General features: G+C 40.3%; 1 protein-coding gene across 1 annotated transcript in view; it reads right to left on the bottom strand.

The window, feature by feature from the left end:
* The window catches only part of MYO3B (myosin IIIB), a 346,577-nt gene that overhangs the window by 133,092 nt on the left and 196,314 nt on the right, over nucleotides 1-17,171 (bottom strand). Inside the window, exons 23-25 of the mRNA XM_064484895.1 lie at nucleotides 13,503-13,582; nucleotides 6,709-6,786; nucleotides 4,439-4,644 (exon numbers count right to left, since the gene is read on the bottom strand). Of these exons, the coding sequence (XP_064340965.1) occupies nucleotides 4,439-4,644; nucleotides 6,709-6,786; nucleotides 13,503-13,582 (364 nt within the window). The remainder of the gene's footprint in view (nucleotides 1-4,438; nucleotides 4,645-6,708; nucleotides 6,787-13,502; nucleotides 13,583-17,171) is intronic.

The raw sequence follows: 17,171 nt of genomic DNA, 5'->3' as shown, positions 1-17,171 counted from the left end.
ATGTGTTTAAATGTCACCTTTTTAATGTATTAAACTCTAATAATAGCATTTTCAAGCTGGGTTGGAGGCTTTTTATTAACTTTTATTGTTTCTTTATCTTTTCTAGATTAAGAGCTACTTATCACTTACCTGAAATTTTAGGCTCTAACAATCTAGTTTCTACTTTACAATGCAGATTAAACTTAACCTCAACAAAGCCAGCTCCATATGCCTGTCATGCACTTCAAAACCACAAGGACCAAAGAATCAGTCAGGAGATGGTTAAAGAAGACAGTGATGAAGGAGAAGGAATACAAGTTTGATTCAATCAGTAAATATTTACTAAACATATTTTGTATCAGGCATTGTGCTGGACAGTACAGACAGGAAATTGGCTGAAAAATATCCCTGCCTCCGAGGTGGTTAATGTTAAAGTAAAAGACAGGCAGCTAGTTTCCACCTCAGTACAGAAAGTGCTGCCAAAGAAGCTCATCAGAAGGACTTCTAACTCAGCCTGGGAGAGTCAAGGAGGGTGTTCCAGAGAAGACAATGCCTGTTCAAAGTCCTAAGGAATAAGCAGGGTTAACCTGGTTAAGTCAGCCAACTGAGAACTTGGAGAAGGGGGATTCAGGCAACATAGCATAAGCATAACATGAGCAAAAGCACGGAAGCATGGAATGACTTGGGTGTTTATAGAACTTTAAGTAGTTCATTTTTTGGCTGGCATGTAAGACAAGAGGTGGAAAGACAAGAGAGAAGAGACTGGAAAGGTGGGCAGGGTCCGTATCAGGGAGACTCCCCTGTATCAGGCAGAGAGGCTGGTGCTCACTAAGTGGAGGTCTGGATGGTCATTTCAACTAGGGATTTTAATTAAGGAAGAAACATGATTAGATAGGAACTTTCGGTAAATTGTATTCTGGTGGCTCTTTTGAGAACAGAATAGTCCATTTAGGAAGTTATGTCAAAAGGGTGAACAAAAGAGGTTTAAAAGGCTTGGAATAGACACAGATCAATGGAATAGAATTAAGAATACAGACATAACTTATGGCTGATTTATGGTCAAACTGATTTTTAACAAGGATGCCAAGACAATTCAATAGGGGAAAGAATAGTCTTTTCAGCAAATGGTGCTGGGAAAGTTGGAGATCTATGTACAAAAGAATTAAGTTGGACCCCTATCTCACACCATCCATAAAAATTATTCCAAAATATGAGAGTTAAAACTATAAAACTCTTAGAAGAAAACATAGGAATAAAGCTTCATAATCTCAGAATAAGCAATAGTTTCTTAGATACGACACCAAAAGCATAACCAACAAAAGAAAACACAGGAAAATTGGGCTTCATCAAAATTAAAACTTTCATACTTGAAAAGGTACCATCAAGAAATTTAAAAGACAACCCACAAAATGGGAGATCACAAACACATATGCAAATCATATATCTGATAAGGAGCTAGTATCCAGAATACATAAAAAATCAAGAATTTAACGAGTAAAATCAAAATTTCTTCAAAGGAGATGAAAGAAATGATCAATAAGCACATAAAAAGATGCTCAGATTAGACAGCAGTGATGGTTGCACAACTCTGTGAATATACTAAAACCACAGAATTGTGCACTTTAAAAGGGTGATTTTTTATCATATATGAATTATATCTCAATTAAGCTGTTGCCATTATTACTGCTGTTGCTTCTACTGCTACTACTATTACTGTTACTACTACTATGAAAGGCCTTGGGAGAAGGGATAGGGAGATTTCCAGTGGGACCTCGTTGAGAAACTTCAGCAGGTAAAGTCAGCAGGACTTTTGATGGACTGTTCGAAGAAAGTGGGGAGAAGATAAAGGTGACACCTAGATTTCTGGAAGAGAGAAAGTAGAGGAATAGAAGGGAGAATGAGATGGAGATACCAGAGGAACATGGCTTTCATGCCATAATGAGAAGAAATGGAAGTTCCTGATGAATGAGAAGAAATGGAAGTTCCTGATGAAAGAGAAGAGGCAACAGTTTCACTTTGTTCAACAGACACCGATTTAACAACTGTTATGATTTGGGTCCTGGGAGATGCAGTTCTCTCCTGTGAGCTCAGCTGGGAGGAATGGGCCTTTCTGGAAGACTCAAGAGACTAAGGCCCAAGAATCTGCATACAATCCCTGAAAATCTTTAGGATGTGCACTCTGTGTATTCCTATCTTCATATCATGTAGATGGTGAAACATCTTTTATAGAAATGTTAGGTTACTTGCCAAATACTGTGTCCAAAAGGAGACTAGAACTCCGATCTCCTCGTTAAATTATACTATTTACTATAATAGTTCAATAAACAAACCATACGACTTTGAACTAAGTCAAGTGTGCTGTCTGACCCTTTAGACATTTGCCAGAACACATCCCAGTACATGCAGTCATATGTGTTTGCCCCAATATAGACCTTCTGTTGGACTGTATTTCAGAGCCCATTGATTATGAAGCCAATGAGTGTTCACAGTCATTTTCTGTGATGTCTTAACAGAATGATTTCCAGGAGGTTTCAGCTGTCAGGTGGCCTCTCTCATGCCTACCTGAGAATAGATGAATGCTACCAACCCACATGGCCCCACTGATGAGAGGGTGTCATAAATAACCCTTTCCTTGAAGACTCCATGAATGGAAAAAAGGGAAGAAATGACACTTCCAAGTCATTTTGCCAGAAAATTCAAGGATGATGGGGCAAGGAAGTATTCTAGGTTTGGCCAAGTCTGTAGACTGATGACTTGAGGAAGTCTTTCCCCATTTGGAACCCGACAACATAATCCTCAAAACACTGCCTTTCAGGTGTGCACATCAGGATTTCAGTCCTGAATGCCAGAAAATACAAAAAGGTAAAGAGTAACATTAAACAAGTCTTTATCTTTTATTTACCTCCACCCGATAAGCCCTGCCTTTGATTGTTTTGTCTGCATATTTCCTGCTAAGAGTTTACAAAACAGCACTCCTGAACGGGAAGATAAGAGGCACACCTATTTGTTGAATAACATCAAGAGGGAAAACTGCTAACTCATCCATTTTGTTGTTAAGTTGCTCAAAAGGATCAAAATACCAATTAACTTGCTGGCTCGGAAATCTTTGATACCCTCAGATTTACTGACATTTTGAAACTCCTGTTCATACTTGCCTAATGGCTTTCTGATTACGAACAAAGAAGTGCCAATCTGTTTAGCATTTGACCTGTTTTCTTAAATATTTTTATGTATTCAATACTTAGTGGCTAAAAATACTTGACTGGTCACATTCATGAGCTAAAATAATCTTTTTTTTTTTGTTTGCTCCACCTCCAAATTTAAGAGGAAAAAAGAGGCTCAAAGATACTTTGTTTGAAAAAGTCATTTTGTTCTTATTTTTAATTTAAGAGCTCTCATTGCAAGAACTTTTTTTGCCCCTTCTTCTTCATGGAATTTAGTGTCATTTGGAAGACCCATGAAGCAACCATATTAGGATCCATTTTTCCCTGAGAAAAAAATTAGAAAAAATGACCTTGGGTGTATGCTTCAGAATGGTGGTAAAAAGCAGCTTAACATGGCTGATGGGGTACAGCAGATTTTAGCCTGAATTTTAGGTTTCCTCTCTGGATAGCCTCAGACAGGAGTGCCTCTCAGAGATGGTTTGTTGTTGTTGTTATTGCTGCTCTTTATTTCGTCACAGAAAGTTTCATGAAAATTCCATTTATAACCATATGCACAAGCTTTGCATTTGCAAGGCATACCTATGGCAGTTGTTCAGAAAAGAGCAGCATTTCACTCTTAGGTAAAGGCAGTTTCTGGGTCTTAAAAGCTCTACAGCAATTTATTTCAGTAAACATTTACTGAATGCAGTAGACTGAGGAGATTCAAGTGTGGCTGCTGAAGTCAGACTTCCTGGGTTAAAATTTTGGCTCTACCATTTACTACCATGGGACCTTGGTCAAATCACTTAATTTCCTTCTGTGCTTCAATTTCCTCATCTGTAAAATGGGGATAATAATAAAGCCCAGCTTACAAGGACCAGAGGAGATTATATATTTGGGATATTTTAGGTGCTCTGTAGATGTTAGCTGTATCATATTGTGCCAGACCCTGGGAGAGGAGTGGGTGCCTGGGTGCATTTACATTTGCCAGAATCTTGATGCATTTATGGAAGGATACTTTCATCATAGCAATCAAATAGCTGCAGATTTTGAAACCTAAGGACATATACACTTAAATATCTATGGACATTTTAATTTTTCAAATGTGATCAGAAGGGAGCTCCACCCACCCCCCAGATCACTGTACTTTAGTTGGAGCACAATAAAAACACAACATTTAAACAAGTAAATGGTAGTTGGTAATGAGCCAATTATGAGTTTGGAGGCAAACGGGCAGGAGGAGCAATCCCAGGGGACAGAATGGCCTTGGCAGAGCTACATTTAATATAATGTACTTCCCAAGATACCAGCCTGACCTTTTCACAAACTCTTCAAAGAGAATGCGGTGGGAATACCCCTGCTGGCGGATGCTGACCGTCTCCAGGATCCCTGTGGAGCGGAGCTGGGCTAGCACTCTGTCTCTGGAGAACTTCAGGGCCTCTCGGTCATCATTGGGTTTGATGCAGCGTACAAAATGGGGCTGCCCGACCACCATTTTGGAGAGCAGATCCATCAGAGAATACTACGAGGGGAGAAAACACACAACGAGGTTACCACAAACATAATGGATAATTATGAAAACAGGCCTGCTGGGCCTCCAGCACAGTTTGCTGGCTTGTAAACAAATCATGGAACTTTTTGAGGCCCAACAAGAACCTAGCAAAAGGAAATAATAATATAAGTTCTGAGAAGTACTTACAGATGCCTGTGGACCCAAAAGCATTCTTTAAACATCAACCTAGGGCCAACAATATTCCCATTTGGCAGAAACTCAGCTGTCTAAGAAATCGCTTAGGTTATCTCATAACTCCATCACCAGCACTAGGTTGTCTCTTATATTCCAAAGTGATGCTCCAGACTGTATCCATAATTTAAAATGTCCAGCTTTTAGGGAAGGGGTCAGTCGCCTCTTCAACCTAAGAACACCAGAAAGTCTAAGAAAATCTTACCGATACCACTGGCAACAAGGCAGAGGAAAAAAGAAAAATAGAGGGCAAAGAAAACTGGAAGGAAAAAAGGAGACGATAATGAAGATGAACTAACATACAGAGGGCAGTTGGCATGGGGCTCTTGCAGAGAGAACACACAGAAGAGCTGAGGGGTGGGTGCTGGCTGCTCCTCGTGGGCATCCCCTGTGGGAGGCTTCTCTTTTGGACATGCCTTCAGGGTCAATTACAAGGAACACACAAAATCAGTCCATTGTTCAGTAATCCTACCTCCTGCTGATTCAAAATGGTGTTACCTAACTTGGCAATGTGCCTTTTTTCTCAGATTTAGCATCTGGGGACCAGTATTTTGAGGACACCCAACTGGTTGTCATGGATATATTTCAGAAAATAGTAAGCTACAGGCTTCTTCTACTGAAAAAAGGACTCTCAGATCTTGAAGATGACCTCACAGAGTCAATCAGAGCCTTCAAATCCCATCACACACACACACACACACTAGGAGGATATAGCCAAGCCCCTAATGGGACAGGACCAGGGTAGGTCTCAAGATGAGAAATAAGTGGTGATAGAGATTTCCAACTATGAGGGTGATGATGCATGGGCTGAAAACCCAGCTGCTGCAGAAGCTGTAGCAGGGATGGCTGCATGGATGGACTGCTGGACCCAAAGGCCTCGGGGCCTCTGCAATCCACATCCTTGAGGCCAGTTCTAGTCTGCCTCTAAAGCACAGTTGCTTAGGTCAGACTTCTTGGCTTTAGATCTTTCTTAAACCTGCTAGCTTTTGGTGGAGCCTTCTGTCCATGGTGCTGGGTCTCAGGTCCTGCCCTTCAGCCTGCCCGGTAACTCCAGCTCATGACCCACTTGACTGACCATCCATGCCAAGCCCCTTCCGTGGCAATCCCACCTTATAAACTTATTTTGTTGTCCCTGAGTTCCATCTTAGGCCTAACAGCATCTCCATCATGAAGCAGCCTGGACCTCAGTTTCCAGGGGTAAATGATCTCTAAAGGGCTCCCAACCCCAATGTTTCATAATTCGAAGATAAACAAACCTGTACAAATTAGTACAAGTAACTGTGTCTTAACTTTCCTTTCTAATGTGCATGTGACAGAGCCTTTCCAGAGATAATGTTTTTACTCGAAGGAGTCATTTACTGGACGAAATATCAGGAATTGGGGTAGCAGAGATGGGAAATAATTGGGCTCAGGCAAACAGTCTTGCAATGGGTCAAATGGATCTAGGGAAATGAAGTCAAAGCTAAGACATATTCTTTCATGAACCTGATAAGCCACCTTCTGGAATTTTATTAACTACTTTACTTCTCAGTAAATATGCTGAAAAGTGGCTGACTCCAGTACATTTAAGGCCAAGAAGCAGCTCAAATGCTAATAGAATCAGCACATTCAATGCACAGAACTATGCACCAGCGGCAGAGAGCCCTCTGCAGACACTGGAGATTTTATCTGGTCTTTCTGAGATCAAGATCACTGTATTTTCTCTCCCACACCCCCACCTTTCTTAACAAGGTCCTGGGCTTTGCTCTTGTTTCAGGGACTCTATGGTATCTGGGTCTCTTGTGGAAAAGGTTGGCAAGTCCTTTCTGAAAATAGGCAGAAGAGATTGAGAAGATTCCATACCCGGAAGTAGGAAGCCACGGTCTGCCCCTTCATGTTGGTGGTTTCCTCTGGATGTCGTATCACTTCCAAAGTGTCTACCTGAAGCACAGACAGAGGGAAGGGATTTGAGGATATAGACAATTCATTTTCTGACATCTCCCGCAATCTGAAAAGTTATTTGGCCAAATATTTGAGGAGCCTTGATGTTCAGGACACAATAGTACACAGCATGGGGGGAAGTTTTAAAGACATCTAAGAGAAAAATAGAATTTGCACTGCTCTACTCACTTGAAAATGACCACACTCTAGGAAGAACCATATGGTCTCAGTACAAGCCCCCATTAGTGTTATGTGTGTATTTATCCATGTTCTAACGGGTCCCTGTTAAGTTCTCCAATAATGTCACGTGAGATCAAACTACTTCTTAAAAGAAAACAGGGAACAACCCATGAGGCTGGGTAATTACAAAGACACAGGCCCAAAGCCCAGGCTGAACTGCAGGGAATTAGGTGAGCTCCTTGGCTTTCCTGCCATCAGACTCTCCTCTTCCCACAGTTCCAACGTGCTCACTGCATAGCAGAGCCTGGGATCCACCTGTGCCCAATCATCTACCCCAAAGACCTGGGCTGGCTGGAAGGAATTTATGAATGAAAATAATTGTAGCAAACAACTGCAAGCACCCTGAATTCTGTCATTTTACGTCAATAATGAAATCCCCTCTCCTGCACACACAGACCTATTTGGTTTGCTGGGTGCGTGTGTGGCGTTTCAGCACCAGCCTCCGCCGTGGCAGCTTCCCATCTGCTCTGAACAGGTGGCAAGGGTAGGAAGCAGGGACATCTGAACGGGAAGATGCTGCTGTCAGCACGTGTGTTCTGCTCAGTGAACTGCTGTCCAGGCAGCCACCTCCCCATGGGGTGAGGATGTATGCAGCCTTGTGCAACAAAAGTGAAAAGTGGGTGCTAGAAGGGATGGGGGCTTGGGGAGGTGAGTGAGTCATGAGGCTTACCCTGAGAGGTATTAAGAAGACTGTGTGCAAAATGGAAGAAAATGCTTCAATTGGCGTGGATAAAGAAAACAGGTTTGCTTAAGAAGGGGAATAAATGTGGAGCCAAGTTTTCAAAAACTAGAAAAGCAACCTAAATAGCAAGCAAGAATCTGAGGATATCTCTGAGTGAAGTGATGTCAGGGGAGCAGCACAGCGTTCTGTCTCTAGGCTGCAGATTGGATGCATTCCCAAAGCCATCATTTCATTTGAATGCAGCTGAAGCAAGAGTACAACTGCCTGTAGGATTGACTTTGGATTTTTTTTAATGAGGAAGAAGGAAATAAAAGCTCTGTGTTGTACAGAAAAGAGAAAAACACAACACACCTGCCCACCCCCTGCAGAGGTCCTATGCTGCATAGAAAGTTTCTTCCCCCATCAGAGCCCCACTTGGAGGACAGAGTTCAGAGCTGGTGAGGTTCAGGGAAAGTTAATTAGGACTGAAAGAAAGATCTTGGCTAGGGTCTGCCTTTGACCAAATTAAAATTCTGAGTTTTTAAAAACATTTTTTCTCCTATTTTCTCCCCCTCCCCTCCACCTTATCTACACACACACACACACACACACACCTTTTGAGAATTTCCCCACTACTTTTTATTCAGAGATCTTCCCTGAAGAACTACATCTTGCTTTGAACCCTGCATTTCCTCCTTCATTTGCCTCCCTTTTTATTCAAATCAGCCAGCAAGTGCCAGCCTCTCAGGCTCTAATGCCCTGTAACAGGGCAGCTGAAATGCTCATCTGTATTTCTCTTATTAGTAGAATTTACCTGTTACCCATCCTCAGAATGACGGTGGACACTTGGCATTTGAGAATTTAACAGTTTAGTGATCAGAAAAATCCTTGATGTGTATTAATTCTGCCAAGACATAATTTTAAAAGTACATGTATTGTTTTCAAGATCAGTACCCGTTCCCTGCAGCAAACTGGAAAAAATAAAGAATAAAGCATCGATTTGCAATCCAAAAGCTACAAGGCTGGTGGGCTCCTTGGTCTAGCTACCTTACAGGACTTTAAATCCTGTCCTTGTGTTCACATACAGAATAACTCTTGGGAAGTAAGCAAAATCCTGTTCTCTGTTATATACAACTTAGAAATGTTAATGCATGTCTATAGTTCATCATCTAATTATTTGATACTATATTTTAAAGAATAAACAATATGCTATTGGGATATCTTCTAATTTAGGAATTTGGAAAGGTCTTGGGTTGGTCAAGGGTCACTAGGTTCTCCTGCACATGGGGCAGATCTAAAAGAGGGAATTTTGGACAAAGGATATAACAGAAGGCACCTTCTCTTGGTGCCTCCCTTCAAATTAGGAGACCTCTGTCTGCACTGGGCCTGTCATGAACGCTGAAGAACTCCAAAAAATCAAAATCAAAAGAGACGAGAAGGTTGTTGTCTGACCTAAGAGCTGTCTTTCTGAGCTAATTTAGTTAGTGGTAGCCTCATTTAATTTGAAAAAAAAAAAAATCTCTTAGAAATAATCCAGAAAGTAGATTCTATTAAGGTCATCATCTAGCAAATAGTTCTTTCCAAAGGTGGGGATTTCACAATAAAAAGACCAGTCCTCTCCATAATACCCTATAAGTTTTTAGCCCAGATAGGAAGAAAAGAGATAGGCAGAAAAGCCTCCTGGGCTCAAGGGATAAGGACTGCAGAACACAGAGTGTGGAACTGTAAACACTGGGTTCAAATTCTGACTCCGCCGCTTACTAGCTCTGTGGACTTGGACTTGTTATTTAACTTCTCAAAGTCTCTGTTTTCCTCATTAGTAAAAGTTGTTAGTAAAAATCACTGCCTTGCACACAAGCAAGAAGCGGTCACTCAGTTCCCCTTCCATCATTACCGTGCTTGGTATCATTACGGTTTAGTAATCAGTATTAAGGATGCAGGGTTTTGCTCCATGGAAGAAGGTACATCTTAGGTCCCATCCAACACAGCAAGGAAATCTTTTTTATTTATTGGGAGAGAAAATACTTCCAATGAAACCAATTTCAAAATGATCAGTAGAACCCATATTCTGGATAAAACCACTGTCTGTCTAACCCAGTATACCTTTCTTCTACAACCCAATTTATACAACAATATAAGCCAACTGGAGCTAAGAAAGCTTGCTTTTTGCCCACATGCCAAATGTCCTGCCTGATTCCTTGTGAGAGGTGCTGGTTGGCCTTCCAAGTAGTCATGAGTAAGCTTTACAAATTGTAGTACAGACCCTAAGCCCACAGAAAACGAGCAAGTTTCCATATACACATGGACTCCACACACGGAATTTCAGATGGCTATCAAAACATGAGAAATAACACATTTATTGCTTCCAATGTGAAATCACTATACTAAACACTTTGCCTACATTATGTCACTGAATTCTCAAAATGACCCTATAAGGTAAGCACTAGTATCACTCCTATTCTAAATATAAGGAAGTTGAGGCTCAGAGATTTTAGGTAAATTTCCTAAAGTCTTGCAACTAGTAACTGGCCATGCCTAGATCTGAACCCAGTTCTGTCTGACTCCAAAATCTACTTCTTAAACATTAGACACTGCCTTTCTACGTGGCTTGTTGTGACTTATAAAATCAGTCTGAAAGCATGGCATTATTAAAAAGATTTGTCTCCTCTGTCAACTAAATTTACTCTAGGATAAAGACACAGACTCCAATGTCTCATAAACCATCTAGATTTCAGCAATAAACAAAAAAATGAAAGTTTTTTTTTTCTGGTCTTGGTAAGTACCCACTATTTGCATTCTAGAGCCTCAGAAGTGTTTATATTCATCTTCTTCACAAGACTTTTGTAAAGAATTTTTATTACTAGCAAGTGATCTGTCCGTCTCTTAAGGAAAAAGTCCCTACAGCATCCCTCCCCTCCAAGCCTCCACAGCCCTGAACGGGGAAGCAAGGCTGGCACTGACGCCGGCCAGTGTAGGGGTGCTGCCTGAGGTGGAGGGGATTTCCTGCAAGGCCACTTCTGCTGCTTTATCTTGGATAAGGCAGAGAGGAACTGACAGAGGTTTTTTATTGCTGTTGTTGCCTTAACTAGAACTTTCAACTCATCTTCTTTCCCAGCGAAAATAAATCTCTAGTCATTTTCATCTCACCTCTATATGTATTTATTATAATGATGTAAATATACATGACCCACTCGAGGGCACACTTCTTACACAGGCAGTGCAGGGAGGGAGATAACAGTGTGCTGATACTGAGTGTGGAAGGCAGGGGAACAGGTCCTGGCACAGTCCAGTAGTCAAAAACATCAAGCCAAGGAAAGGAAGGGAATATGGTTTGACAGAGAATATTATACAGGAGTCTTTCATCTTTTTTTTTGCATCATGATCCCTTTTAGAATCTGGTGGAAGCCAGTGACTCCAAAAACCATATATACAATTGATCCTCATTATTTGTGGATTCTATGTTTGTGAACTGCCTTCTTGCTGAAATGTATTTGTAACTTCCAAAATCAATCAATACTCAGTGCTCTCAGGGTCATTTGCAGACATGCAGAGTGGTGAAAACTTTGAGACACCTGATGTGTATGTTTCCAGCTGAGGTTGAAAAAGGTGACCCTCTGCCTTCCAGTTTCAGCTCTCATGCTGTAAACAAGTGTCTTTTTCGGTCTATTTAAGTGCCATGATTTTGCATTTTTGTGCTTTTGGTCGGTGATTTTACTATTTAAAATAGCCCCTAACCTTAGTGCTGAAGTGCTGTCTAGTGTTCCTAGGTGCCAGAAGGCTGTGGTGTGCCTCTTGGAAGACATATATGTGTTAGATAAGCTTCGTCCAGGAATGAGTTATAGTGCTGTTGGCCTTGAGTTTAATGACACAAACACTGTACTTGAAATACTGTGGTATGTAGAGAAATACTGCATATAATTAATTATTTGTAAGAAGTTTCTACAGTTGACCCTTGAGCAACACAGGTTCGAATGCATGGATCCACTTACATGCAGATGTTTCTCAATGGTAAATAGTACTACTACATGCTCCATGGTTGGTTGAATCCACATGCGCAGAACTGTGGCTACAGAGAGTCCACTGTAGAGTTACATGTGGATTTTCGACTGTACAGAGAATGGGTTCCCCTAACCCCTGTGTTGGTCAACTGTATTAAATAAGGTGTCTCCAAGTAGAAACACACATAAAACAAGATTGTGTATTAATCAGTTGACAAAAGTGTTGTGACCAGAGACTTGCAGGAACTAACCCCTAGAAACAATGCTTCAATATTTGCTTATTCAGTGTTCACAACGACTTTATATAGAACGTAACTTTCTTGAATAATGCAAATCAACTGCACTTAACACAAACAAAATTTTACATGTAATATCAAGAGGCTCTCAGAACCACTGAAACTCCTATGTAAATCTCTTCTAGGGGTCCATATAACTCATGTTAAATAGTCCTAATGTCTTGCCACAGACTCACAAGGTTGAAAAGTAGAGTATTCCGCTGGATTGTAATAACAATGTGGGTGTAAAAATCATTGTTAACAAAGATGCTCTGAATCCCTATGATGTGTAGGTCCCTCATCCTCAGAGCGAGTAAGTAGAGACATGTATGTCTTTATCCATTTGGGGGTAATATTCAACAGTATTACATGTGGCTGTACTGCTTATTTTTTACTAAACAAATTATTTAATATTCAATGTAGACAAAAAGCTAAGGACACTCAGAGATGTGACCTGTTTATTACTCCATCACCTTCAAGATCACTGTTTCTCGGTGTCAGTATAGACAATGAACATTAAGCAGCCAGTCCTTGAGATTCTTGGTAAACACTAGCAGGAAGGATGGAACAGTTAAAAACATTTTACAGTGGGGTATCTACTAACACTTCCACCACCCCTTTTGCACGGACAAGTGCACCACTCATTTTTCAGAGAGCAATGTGGAACAATAGGAAAGGGTTTGGTTTCTTTCCTCCTGCTGACTCCATTTGTTACCTCCCCTGCAGGTTGGTGATAGCTTCAAGGAAAAGTGCTTTATCTCTTCCAAGATGGACTTTATTTTCAAGTGTCATTGTTCTGCACCTTAAGTGATCTTTCTGAGAATCAGGTCTGAGAAGGGGCCCAGAATATGCCATAGAGCATAAGGATTATTTTGAACTAAAGACATGTAAGAATCAACAGTTGCAAGAAGCAGCTTTTTCTGAACTCCCCTTAACTGCCTAAAAGCAGAGCCTCCCAAAAGAATTCAACTGTCCTAAATCCTCTCCCTGGGAGTTTTGCGACCAGGGAAGACTGACTCCTATCACCAGAGATAAAATGTCAGCACTGGGATAAGAAATTGCCTAAACAGACATTGTCATAAAACTACTGTACCTTCTATTTATTCTCCTAAAGGACCATTTATTTTCCCCAAAAGTCATTTGTTGTCTCAGAAATGTCCCTCTGCCTCTCTTCATCTCCTATTAAGCCTCAAAATCTAACTGCCCCTTTGAGTCACTTTTTTGGGTGAATTCCTTTATGTATATAATTAAAATACATTTTTTTCTCCTGCTTATCTGTCAGTTTGAGTTTAATTCACTGTTCCCCAAACACAGAACTTAAAAATAGAGGAAAAAGTTTTTACCCCTGACACAGGATTGCAAAGGATTCATGACGTTGTTTCAGATTTCCTAACCCTTGATTCCTAAATGCCTTCAATCTCTTTTCCAGATTGCCCAGGTAGTGGGTCAGATAAAGGAAACTAATGTTGCCCACCTAGGATAATCCCTAGGCCAGGAGCATCCTGTGGTCCACAGTATTTGGGGCAAAAACCTATTACTCACCTTTGGTCTCCCGGCACTGAAATGCGGAGGCAAAGATCTTGAGGCTGCTGTTATTCTGGCTCTTGTCTGGGCCAAGTTACCTGAGCAAAAAAACACAAAGAAGTTAAGACAAAGGAAAAGTTAAAGCATAGCATCATGAGTAATTTTTCCCTTTGTGTCCTTGTATTTTTCAGAATGTTTTAAATGATCTGCTCCAAACTGGAAAAATTTGGAAAAATCTGAATTTTGAAACTTCAATGATATAAATTATAAGTCAAATATAATAATTATAAGTTATAAACAATTCATAAGAAAAATTGAATTTATATTAGCTTAATAAGCAGATAAGAAAGAACAGGAAGTCTCTAATTCACTTAACAAACTAGGAATAGAAGGAAATTACTACAACATAAAACGCCATATATGAAAAGCCCACAGTTCATGTACTAAACAGTGAAAAATTGAAAGTTTTTTCTCTAAGAGTAGGAAAAAGGCAAGAATGTCCATTCTCACCACTTCCATTCGACATAGTACTGGCAGTCCTAGCTAGAGAAATTAGGCAAGAAATAGAAATAAAAGTCGTCCAAATCATAAAGGAAGAATAAAATTATTTCTCTGTTCATAGATGACATTCTCTTATAGGTAGAAAACCCTAAAGATCACACACGCACACACACGCACACACGTACACATACTGTTAGAACTAACATAAGGATTCAATCAAGTTGTAGAATATAAAATCAACATATAAAAAATCAGCTGCATTTCTATATATTAACAATGAAAATCTGAAAAGGATGTTAAGAAAACCATCCCATTTACAATAGCATCAAAAATAATAAAATACTTAGGAGTAAACTTAACCAAGAAGGCAAAAACTTGCACACTGAAAACTATAAAACATTCTTGAAAGAAATGTAAGAAGACACAAATAAATGGAAAGCTATTTCACTACAGGGTACGAAAAAAGTCTTTTTTCCTCTACCTATCTTAGGTTTATTGGCTGAGGCCCTACAAGTCAGACTGTCAGAAGACAGAGTAACAAGAGAAAAACAATCAGAAGTTTATTAACACATGCATTACGCATATACACAGAAGTACTCAGCGATAAGTAACTCGCTGAGGGGTTAGAAAAGGGGTGGTTAGAACTTGGGCTTATGTAGCACCTTAACAAAAGAACAATAAATTTGTAAAGAAATGACAAGACAAAGGAAAAGAACTTTGAGTTTCCAGGGGCAGAAAATTGTGTGAAGGTAAATGGGGAAGCTAATAGACAATATATGGGGAATTTGAATAGACATTTCTCCAAAGATGACATGCAAATGGCCAACAGATAAATGCAAAGGTGCTCAGCATCACTAGTGGTCAGGGAAATGCAAATCAAAGCCACAGTGAGGTATCATCTCACACTTGTTAGGGTGGCCATTATAAATCAAGTGGAGCAAAATACGCCTCTCTGGCATATTGATTATTTTAAACTGGTTGTTTTTAAGAAATAGCAGACACAGGTAATGCCCTGAAAACAGTAGAAATTACCTTTTTGTAAGGAACATGTACACTTATAAAGGCAATCTCCATATGTAAAGGTGTCGCCCTCGTGATACTAGGAAGAGAAGGATGACTCTAAATCTCTAGAAGCTCTTATCAATAGAGAAGGCACCAACTTAAATCTGTGAAACACCTTGCCCTCAATTACTGTGCTATTCCTAGTCATCACCCATAACAAGCCTCCTCATTCCCCAGCATCTTTTCTCTTTAGCTGGAGATAATATTTAAGGTGGTGCTTGGACCATTTTGGGGAGTTAGTCGCGTTTTCCTGTGTATCTCCCATGTATACAGGAAGTAAACAGGTAAACATGTTATTAAACTTCTGTTTGTTCTTCTCCTGTTACTCTGTCTTTTTATTTCCAGGGTGTCTCAGTCAACCACCTAGCAGGGTAGAGGGAAAATTATTTTTCCTCCTTCACATAAACAACAACAACAACAAATAACAAGTGTTGGTGAGGATGTGGAGAAATTGCAACCCTTATACACTATTGGCGGGAATGTAAAATGGTACAGCTGCTATGGAAAACAGTATGGAGGTTACTCAAAAAATTAAAAATAGAACTTCCACATGACCCAGTAATCCCACTTCTGAATATTTATCCAAAAGAACTAAAAACAGATATTTGCATTCCCGTGCTCATTGCAGCATTATTTGCAATAGCCAATCAGTGGAACTAACTAAATAGTCATCACAGAGTGAATGGATAAAGAAAATGTGGCATGTACATACAATGGAATATTTATTCAGCCTTAAAAAGAAGGAAATCATGCCATTTGGGACAACATGCATGAATCAGGAAGACATTATGATAAGTGAAATGAGGCAGGCACAGAAGGACAAATACTGTTTGGTTCTTCTTATATGAGGTTTCAAAGCAGTCAAACTCATAAAAGCAAGGAGAAGTTAGTTGCTGGAGGATGGTGGGGGGTAGGGAAATGGGAAGCTGTTGTTCAATGGGTCTAAAGTTTCAATCATATAAGATGAAAAAGTTTTAGAGATCTGCTGTACAAAAGTGTGCATATAGCAAACAATATTGTATGGTGCACATAAAATTTTGTTAGGAGGGTAGATTTCATGTTATGTGTTTTACCAAAAAAATCTCCAAATTAAGGTACTACTAGTCACTGAAAGAGACAAACATGGAAGAAAAAATAGATTCTGGGAATTTTCCTGAAAGAGAAGGTGGGCAATATTGCCAAGATTTAAGATATATAGACACCAATGATCTGTTGGTTCAGGTCCCTCCCATATGGGGTGGGGGTGGGAGTTGGGGGAGGGAGGAACATGGCCACTTGCAGTGAACCGGCTGATGGAGGGAGGGAGGGAGAGGGGGGAGAGAGAGAGAGAGAGAGAGAGAGAGAGAGAGTGAGTTAGGTGTGGGGAGCAGCCTCTGAGTCCTAAGGGCTGACCTCGAACAAGTTAATGAGTATCTCAGAGCTTCAGTTTCTCTCTCCATAACATGAAGACTGTACTACCTAATTCTCAGAGCTGTTATGGGCATTCAGTGAAATAACTCATGAAAAGCACTGTCAGCACAGGGCTGGTACAAGGTAAGTGCTCACTTCATATTACTAGCATTGATGATGATGATGACGATGATGATGATTTGCTGTGAAGAGTTCACAAAGGTCTCAGAGAGAACAGGGAATCTCACTAATTTGCTACTGTGAGCCCCAGTTTGTCAAAAAACAAATGACAGATGAGAAAAATGACAAGGCAACCCCACTTTGAATCTCTATGTCTTGGCCACTCTGATGCCTACCACTTTTGCCTTTGAAGGGTCTGAGTGGCCTCCTCAGACTCTCTCCTCCCCTCCTCACCACCTACCCTTCATCTCCTCTCTTATCCCTAGCCTCTCAGACGAAGAGATCTGTTCGTATTTTTACCTACAATGTCATTTGATTCTGTAGCCAAATACAAAGTTGTCAATGAAAGGAAATGCTGCTGTTTGTGCATATGCAAGACACTCAAGATTTCAAAGTTTTTAGCAAGTCTAGCACAAAGATGTCCAAATGTTTTCTCTGGCGATATCTTCAGAGGCTAAACTGTGATTAATAGCCCAGAAAGAACCCTTTGAAGCAGGATTGGTGACATCAAAGTCGTAATCCAGGGGTGGCAGGAGCTTTATAATGAGTGGGAAG

The sequence above is a fragment of the Camelus dromedarius genome, chromosome 4, assembly GCF_036321535.1.
Source record: "Camelus dromedarius isolate mCamDro1 chromosome 4, mCamDro1.pat, whole genome shotgun sequence".
NCBI lineage: Eukaryota > Metazoa > Chordata > Mammalia > Artiodactyla > Camelidae > Camelus > Camelus dromedarius.
The sequence above is the reverse complement of the archived record's forward strand: the minus strand, read 5'-3'. Positions and strand labels throughout refer to the sequence as shown.